The sequence below is a fragment of the Mus caroli genome, chromosome 4 (genome assembly GCF_900094665.2).
Source record: "Mus caroli chromosome 4, CAROLI_EIJ_v1.1, whole genome shotgun sequence".
NCBI lineage: Eukaryota > Metazoa > Chordata > Mammalia > Rodentia > Muridae > Mus > Mus caroli.
In genome coordinates this window covers 131,634,354-131,643,284 of record NC_034573.1, presented here as the reverse complement: position 1 = coordinate 131,643,284, position 8,931 = coordinate 131,634,354, and the positions used below count along the sequence as shown (strand labels likewise).

Here is an 8,931-nt window from a genome sequence, read left to right as displayed (position 1 = left end):
GGATTTGGAGAAATAGCTCAGTCAGTAAAGCGTTTGCCTTGCAGGCATGAGGACCTGAGTTCAATCCCCAGAACACAAAACACAAAGGTCTATGTNCCATTACATGCTTGTAACCCCAGTGCTAGGGAGAGGCAGACAAACAGAGACCCCTGGGACTCAGGGTTCTCCAACCAGCCAGCCTTAGCCTACTTGGCAGGTTCTAGGCCAGTGAGATGCCTTGTTACAGTAAAACCAGGTGGATGGCACATGAGGAATGGTAACCACAGTGTCCCTCTGCCTTCCACATGCATGCACACGCACGCACGCACACACATAGATACACACATGCATACTTCCACACATGTGCACCATGCCCAGACACAGTAGACACACACACACACGCACATGCACACACACACACACACACACACACACACACACACACGCAGTATTCACACACAGAAAAAAAACACAGGCAGGCAGGTACAGGAAACCATGGCCCGTGAGCGCACACTTAGAGTCAAGAGTCGTTGCTATAAGCATGGAAGGATCTGGAACAAATTCAGAGTGACAGTATAGACCCCAGTTCCTGGGCGATGCGTCCTGGTGACAGAGCGCATGTTCCCTCAGAGGCAGCACCTCAGGGCCTGCATCCCTCCCCACCGAGCCAGGACTCGTGCTCCCACTTTGCAGTCCCTGCCTCGCAGAGCGGGCTGCCTTGAGACATCTTACTGTCTGTCCTCTGGCCAGCTGATAGAGAAGATCATCCAGGTCACCGAGGACAACCTCAGCTTCCAGCAGAGGAAGTGGACCCTGCAAAGGGAGACCCATCTGCACCCCAAGCAAGAGGAGACCATGCACAGCGTGGAGAAGCTGAGGGTGCTGCTGGACAAGTGCCAGGTAGCCTCTGGGAGAGATTTCCAGGCCGCTGGCTTGCCCCCACCCCCACCCCCCGCCCCCGGTCTGTGCAACCGGGCAAGAAATTGCCCTCTCCCTGGGATAGGTTGAGGAGAAAGATTCTCCTTTTTAAGACCCCACCTTTGACTCAAAATTGCCTCTGGGGAAAGAACCCATTCAGATTTATTTTCTCTCTTAAACTCAAGATATAGCTCGGACAGTGACACGCTTCCTACACAAGCAGGAGGTCCTGAGTTTGAATCCTTAGCACCCCTATAAAAAGATGGGTCCAGCACACACCTGTTGCCCTAGTATTTGGGAAAGCCAATGCAGAAAGATCCCAGGGAGGGGTGGGGGCGGGGGTGGTGGTGGTGGTGACTTGTGAGGCACTCAATCTAGCCAAATAAGCTAGCTCTGGCATCAGTGAGAGACACTGTCAAAAAATAAGCAAGGGCAAGGGAGGGGGGTAGCTCAGGCACATGCATGAAGTCCTGGGTTTGATCCATGTCACCACATAGAACTGGACACTCCCCTGCAAGCCAGTCCGTGGGAGGTGGAGGTTCTGGGATCAGGGCCATGCTTAGCTAGGTTGAAGCCAGCCTGGGTTTCCTGAGACCTTATCTCAAACATGCCAAAAAGTTTCTTAAAGTAAAGCAGAGAGTGATTGGGGAGGACCCCACATTGACCTCTGACCTGCATGCACCCCTCCCCGCAAAGTCAGTCACAAACCAGATAAGGTTGGATTTTGTAGTGGTGGGCTCTTTGCGTCTGTACTGTTGCCCTTGTACACAGTGGGCAAGTTCTGTCCTACAAAACTTCATTCCCACCCTCAGACATTCTTTTCTTATCATTTTTCTGCCTGCATATACATTGTGCTGGGTATTGTAAGTTGCCTAGAGGCCACTTAAAGTATACAGAAGGATGTGTGTAGCCTGTGTACAAATGCCACATCCCTTACAAAGGGAATTGAACTTCCTCAGAATTTGGCTTCAGTGCCTTGGAACTAATTAGTTCCCCACAGATAGAAAGAGATGACTGTACCAACTCTGGGAAGTCCCCAGCTCTGCATTTTAAAAAGTAAGAAAGAGAAAGCACAGCTGGGGAGACAGCTCAGTCGCTACAGTGGTTTCTGTGCAAGCGAGCGGACCTGAATTTGAGCCCACCTTTAAAACGTTGAGCATGATAGCGCATGCTCGTGATCCCAGCACTGGTGGAGGCAAACAGATCCATGGGGCTCACTGGCCCCAGCCCACTACCCAGTCAGAGCTTCTATCTCAAAAAAAAAACAAGGGAGGGGGGAGTGGTCCTGAGATCCCAGCCTCCACACCTGAACCTACACACACATGCATGTACAGCCCACCACACACACACACACACACACACACACACTGAGTGACAGAGACCACAGACAGACAGAGGGAGAGACAGAGAGAAAGGTGTGAAGGGGAAAGGCAGAAAGAAGGAGAAAATGTTTTTGCTCAAAAATTTCCATTTTTGCCCAGCCACAGAAGCTATTTTCAGCTATTGCCTTTCCCAGTAGAGGAGGGAGGATGAAGGTCCAGGGTGCCCCTGGTGCCCCCAACCCTGAGCGTCAGAACGCACAGCTGCTTCTGCTTTCCCTTGCAATCAGACGATGCTATTTAGGGAGTTTTGGGCAAGTGCTGACTCCCCTTCAAACAAGTCAGGAAACGGCACTTTCTGTCCAGCGCGTGCCTTGATCTCGACAGCAACTCTGATGACTAGAACTAGCCAGATTTGGTTCTCACGTCAGACAGTGGCGGCGGCGGCGGCAGCTCAGCATTGCCCAGCCTAAAAAGGAGCTTCCTGTGTCTATCAACTGTCCAGACAAAGGGCTGGGGAGATGGCTCAGTCAGAGAGCTCACTGTGCAAGCACAAAGGCCCGAGTTCAGATCCCCAGAGCCCATGTCAAGTAGCCAGGCATGGCTGGAAGTCCTGCAGCCCAGCATTGGGGGGGGGGGGGGGGGGGGGGGGGGGGGGAAGGGCAGGTCATTCCAAGAACTCACTGACTCGCCAGCCGAGAAGAAATGGGGAGCTGTAGGTTTGCTGAGAGACAATGTCTCAAGGCAATAAGGTGAGAGTGACAGACAGACAGACACACACACACACACCCTTACCAAGGCTAAATTAAACTGGGAGAAAAAATAGGCTGCCAAAAGGACCGGAATGAAAGTGGGCCCCACCAGGCAGTGATGGGCTGTGTCCTGCTTCCTGGTCAGGTCCAGCATCTCATCCCTCTCAGGCAAGCCCCATCAGGGCCCTCGTCAGAGCTGTTTATAGATGCTGGGTCTGACTGCTCACAGCCTGTCTGTCCTCAGGCTTGCATGAGGGATTCCTGCAGCAGCATCGACCTGAAGAAGGAGGTGGAGCTCCTTCAGCACCTGCCGCTCAGCCCGCTCGTGTCAGGACTTCAGAAGACGGTAGTGAACATCCTGAGGGTGTCCCTGTCCTGGCTGGAGGAAACAGAGCAGCTGCTTGGGGACCTGGACATCGAGCTCTCGGATTCTGACAAAGGTAACTGGGACCCTTTTCTCTCATCAAGTGTTTGGAATAGCACCATGAATTCACCTGACGTAGGGTGTGTTGGTGAGGAAGGCTTTGCAGCATCAGGGCTGGCAAGATGGCGTAGCAGGCGAAGCCCCGTTCACTGAGTGCATCTGCACCAAGACCCATATGATGGAAGGAGAGAACCAATGCCCCAACATGCAAAATAAACATAAAACATAACTTAAAATGTTAAGTAGAGGGGCAAGAGAGGTGGCTCGGCAGCCAAGAGCACTGGCTGCTCTTGTAGAGGACCCAGGTTCGATTCCTAGCATCCACATGGTGGCTCCCAGCCATCTGTAACTCCAGACCCATGGAATCTGATGCCTCCTTCTGACCTCCACAGGCATCAGGTCCACACATGGCATACAGGTTTACATTCAGGTACAACATTCATATGTGTAAAGCTAAACAAACCAACAATATCTAAAGTAAAACCTTTGTAAGTGTAGCCAGGTGTGGTGACCACACCTTAAATCCCAGCACTTTGGAGGCATAGGCAGGCGGATCTCTGTGAGTCTGAGGCCAGCCTGGTCTGCATAGTAAATTATCATTAAGTGTGACAGTGGCCACACTAGGATCAGGGTAGGGCTGGACAAAGAAGATTCAAGTGTCCTTAGGACGTGGTAGAATTGAACATCATTAGCAAATGGCTGAAAGACGTCTACATGACTGTGGAGTCCTGGGCACGCTGGATGCAGCCCAGGTTCAAGGGAAAGGATGCAGAGCTTGGAAGGCAGCTCCACCTGGACAGCTTGTCAAGAAGTAAGAGGCCAGCGATGCATCCCATACAGAGGGAGCTCTGCCACAGTGGGAGAAGTTCCTAAATGGCTGTGGGACAGATGGAAGACAGGTGGGGGGAGAGGAAGGAGTGAGTGAGAGAGTAGAGGGAGGAAGAAGAGAGATGGGAGATAAAAAGGAGGGAAGATGGATGGCAGGTAGATAGGAAAGATGGGTAGATGGAGAAGTGCATTGATGTAGGTGATCAGATAAACAGATGATATATATATAATGTATATTATATATATAATGAAAGGATGAATGATATGTGAATAGTGCTAGGTAGATGGATGCTGGGTAAGTGGATTAATGTCAGGTGGGTGGATGGATGGTAGATAAAAATGGGCAAATGGATAGATAATGAATGGGATGAATGGGTGGGTCAGTGAGTCCGTGAACAGATGGGTGAATGGATGGATGGATGCATGAGTGGATAGAAGGTGAATGGGAGGATGCATGGGTAAGTAGTAAAATGGATGGGTGGAAGGAAGGAAAGATGGATGGACGGATGGATGGATGGATGGGTGGATGGGTGGGTGGTAGATTTATGGTGGATGAATAAAGCTGTAGAAGTGGGTGCTATATAGAAAGACAAGGCAGGATGAGTGGAGAGAGCTCCCAGGGATACACTCACAGTAGCACCAACATTTTGGAAATTGTGTCCAGTCCTTGAAAACTTGTTCTTTCAAAGGGCTTCATAAATATGTCTTCATATAGCCAGGAGTGAAAGCAGAAAGACATTTGCCTTCCAGGGCTTCAGTCTCCCAGACAGGCTGTCTCCAAAGCCATCCAGAAGGCGGTATAAAGTTCTTTTAAAAATAATAATAATAAAGGGAAAGTAAGAATGAGCTTAGTGTGTCTAAGTGTGTACACAGAAGTGAGGGATGAGGACGGGGTCTTGGGGTGAAGGTGCTGGCCGTTCCTGCTCCCCAGCGGCTCCCCAGCCAGGGGTGGGGAGGGAGCAGCGGCCCAGGCTTCTGTTTGCTTGTCCCGGCTGGAACCAATGAGAAGCCGATCCCAACCGCTCCCTCTGTAACAGTTGCACCAAGCTGTGTGTGTACACTGTCCCCTCCTCACTCCCAAGACCATTTCTGTCATCACTGTCTGTGTCTGTAAATGGAGCCATCTGTTACTGTAAAGAAATATGGATGTGAAGTTAAGCTGTCAAGACGACAGTTCCAGAAAGGCTGGGACAGGCAGGCCTCGGGCCGCACTTCAGGCCCGCCGTTTTTCCCTCCTGGATTCGGTCCTGAGCTCTGAGCAGAACAGTGAGCTCCGAAGAATCTTCCTCTGCTCACACGCAGTGTGCATGTACAGGAGGATAGGCTGGGCCGTTCTGGATACAGGTCTTTCCATGCTCCTTATCCCCAGCTTGGTGGTTGCGGAAAGATGATCAATGGATCTGTGAACCTCTAGTGAGATGGGGCCGCTGGCCGTGTCCCACCATTACAATACCTTGGTTCCACGAAGCTGAGAGATATAGACAAAGTAAAAAGAGGCTCAGTGTGGAAAAGGAGGTGGGCGGCAAAGGATCCCTCTCTGCATAAGGAAATCCCAAAGGACCAAAAGGAACAGGCGATCTGGAGTGCCCCCTATGTTCTCCACCCTGTGCCTGTTTCTAGCACAGAGACATCTGCACAAGGCAGAGAAGTGGGAGGAAGACGTGGGAAGAGGGAGGATGGTGTTGGTGATGATAGTGGTGACGGTAGTGGTGGGTGGTGGTGATGGAGGTGATGAAGGAGGTGGTGAAGGAGGTGGTGGAGGAGGTGGTGGAGGAGGTGGTGGAGGAGGTGGAGGAGGAGGTGGTGGAGGAGGTGGTGGAGGTGATGGAGGAGGAGGTGGTGGAGGAGGTGGTGGAGGAGGTGGAGGAGGAGGTGGTGGAGGAGGTGGTGGAGGAGGAGGTGATGGTGGAAGACATGGTTGCGGGGGGAGGTGATGGTGAAGGTGAGGAAGGTGACTGTGATGGTTTGAATAAGAACGGCCCCCACAGACTCATACATGTGGTCACCAGGGAGTGGCACTATTTGAAGGGATTAGAAGGATTAGGATGTGTGGCCTTGTTAGAGAAAGTGTGTCACTGGGGCTGGGCCTTGAGGATTCAAAAGCCCATGCCAAGTCCAGAGTCTGTCTCTGTCTCTGTCTCTCTGTCTCTCTCTGTCTCTGTCTGTCTGTCTGTCTCTCTCTCTCTCTCTCTCTCTCTCTCTCTCTCTCTCTCTCTCTCTCTCTCTCTCTGGATCAGATCAGGATTTAACTCTCAGGTACTGTTCCAGCACCTGCCCGTGTGCTGCCATGCTCCCTGCCATGATGATAACAGACAGAACCTCTGACACTGTAAGCCATCCCCACTTACATGTTTTCTTTGTTAAGTGTTGCCTCGGTCATGGTGTCTCTTCACAGCAATAAAGCAGTGTCTAAGGCAGTGATGCTGGTGGTGGTGATCATGATGGTGGTGATGGTAGTAGTGACAAGGGCGATAGTGTGTCAGTCTGTGTACCGGATGCTATCTGCGGAGATCTCTGGTCAGGCTAGGTTCAAGTGAAGGGGAAAGGGCACAGGCAGGAGGGGGAATTGCCTCTGCCTCTGCCTCTGCCACAGCTGCTCTGTTGCTGCTGATGTTGCTGTTGCTCCAACGCTACACTGGCTGCACTGAGCTGAGCTGGGCTGAGCTGGCGGAGGGCTGGCTAGCCAGTGAGGGGAGATGGTAAAAGCTTTGGGAGAGCATTCTCTTCCCTTTACAGCTCTTCTGACATATGCTCTCAGACAATGGAGTAATTCTCACACCTTTATTCCTTTTGGATAGGATCTTACCTACAGTTTTGGGGTGGGGTGGAGTCTGACAGGAGGTGCTTCCTATTGGCTTGGCCTGAGATGCGTCGTCTACATGTAGCGGGGCTTGGGGCACTGCCCCTACATGACTGATGGACATAAATCTGTCTATGGCAGGGGGTTGTGGCTATATGACAGGGGCCTGGTACCAGGAGTAGGCAAAGCTCCTACCTTCCCTTCAGGGTCCCTGGGGCTTCTAGCCTTAGCTCAGCCTTGCCAGGCTTGGTCCACCGCCCCACAATGGTGCAGATAGCAGTCATCTTAAAGCACTTGGATTTGATACACCATTCTCAATATTTCCTCGTGTTATCCCTGTTCACCCTCACAACAGCTCTCTGAGGCACTGAGACCAGGCAGGGTCCACATCTGCTCGCTGCCTCCCTTAACATCTAAGAACCTGTGTCGTCACAGTTGGAGGAAACAGCAGGAATTGTGGATCATCTGACACTTCTGGGGACTTGCCTCTGTGTTGAGAGCTTTACTCCTGGGCACTCAGCACTGTGCTAACTGTTTCACTACTGGGTACTTAGCACTGTGCTAAGTGCTTCTCTGCTGGGTACTTAAGCACTGTGCTAAGTGTTTTACTGCTGGATACTTAGCACTGTGCTAAGTATTTCTCTGCTGGATACTTAGCACTGTGCTAAAAGTGCTTCTCTGCTGGGTATTTAAGCACTGTGCTTCACCACTGAAGTGTTTCACCACTGGATACTTAGCACTGTGATATATTCCCCTCATGGCGATTAAGCACTTGCTAGGTGTTTTCTGAGCCGTGTGCTTTTTTACCCTCCCGCCAACTCAGTGAGGCTAATGATGGCTGTATTTTCACTACTGTTAAAACTGCCCCGCTGTCGTCAGAACCCTGTGAAGCCTGTGTGGTTTCGGTCATGGCCCTCAGAAGGCCCAGCAGGGCACCAGGCCATGCCCACATCCTAGAGACCCCAGGCCTAGACAGATCTAAACTGTCATTCCCTAGGTGAACCTCCTTGCACTCACACTGAGTCACGGCATCACTGTATCAGAACAGCCAAGTCTGGACAGTTGATAAAGAACAGACTCCTGCACAGGCCATGCTTCTGGAAGTCCAAGAGCGTGGTGCAGTGCCTAGTGAGGCCTTCCTGCTGCGTCAGAGGGTGCCACACAACCAGAGAGAGCCAGCTGCTCACCAGGGTCTACCATCGTACAAAGCCGCAGTGCCCACTGGGAGCTACATTTCCAAAGACTACGGCATACAAGACTCAGGAGAGTACGTTTCAAACTGTATCTGGCTGAGGACAAAATCCCACTGTGACTCTCTTTTGAATTTTCTGCATTTGAGCTTTGCACCCCAGGGTCAGGACTCCAGACCAGCATTTCCTGTGGGCAGGTTCCTTGACAGTGCTGCTCCTCCATTTACCTGTCTGTAAAATGGTCAAGAAACCTCATGGGTAGGTATAAGGAGTGCATGACCTGCCTAGCCCACAGCGAGCCTTTGATAGCAAGGAGATCCTCTCATCAGCAACCTCAAACACTTGGTGACATAATTTGGGTGGCCACCCACGTGCCTGGGCAGGGCAGCCTGGCTTACACCAGACAGACTTTATCTAGACCCTGCCTTACCTCCACTAGGTGATAGAGTAGCACTTAGTAGGACCCAAACAGAAAGAGCCTTTGCAAGGCTGTCTTAGAGACATGGTCTTGTGTCCCTCCATGCCCTGAGTCCCTTTGGCCTCAGAGCCCCGCTCCTAACCACCATGCTCCTTGCCTCCCTGTTGCGGCCTGCCCGCAGTCCACAACACGAACGGTTCAACTGAGAATGGCAGTTCGCTGAAAAGAGAGGAATCTAGACGGGGCGGAAGAAACAATGGAGCCAAGACAACAAGTTCTGATCAAGGCTCAATTTTACTATTT

General features: G+C 51.6%; 1 protein-coding gene across 1 annotated transcript in view; it reads left to right on the top strand.

The window, feature by feature from the left end:
* Positions 1 to 8,931, top strand: part of Fhad1 (forkhead associated phosphopeptide binding domain 1) — a 119,575-nt gene that overhangs the window by 54,280 nt on the left and 56,364 nt on the right. The window contains exons 12-13 of the mRNA XM_021160433.2: positions 703 to 879; positions 3,213 to 3,408. Of these exons, the coding sequence (XP_021016092.1) occupies positions 703 to 879; positions 3,213 to 3,408 (373 nt within the window). The remainder of the gene's footprint in view (positions 1 to 702; positions 880 to 3,212; positions 3,409 to 8,931) is intronic.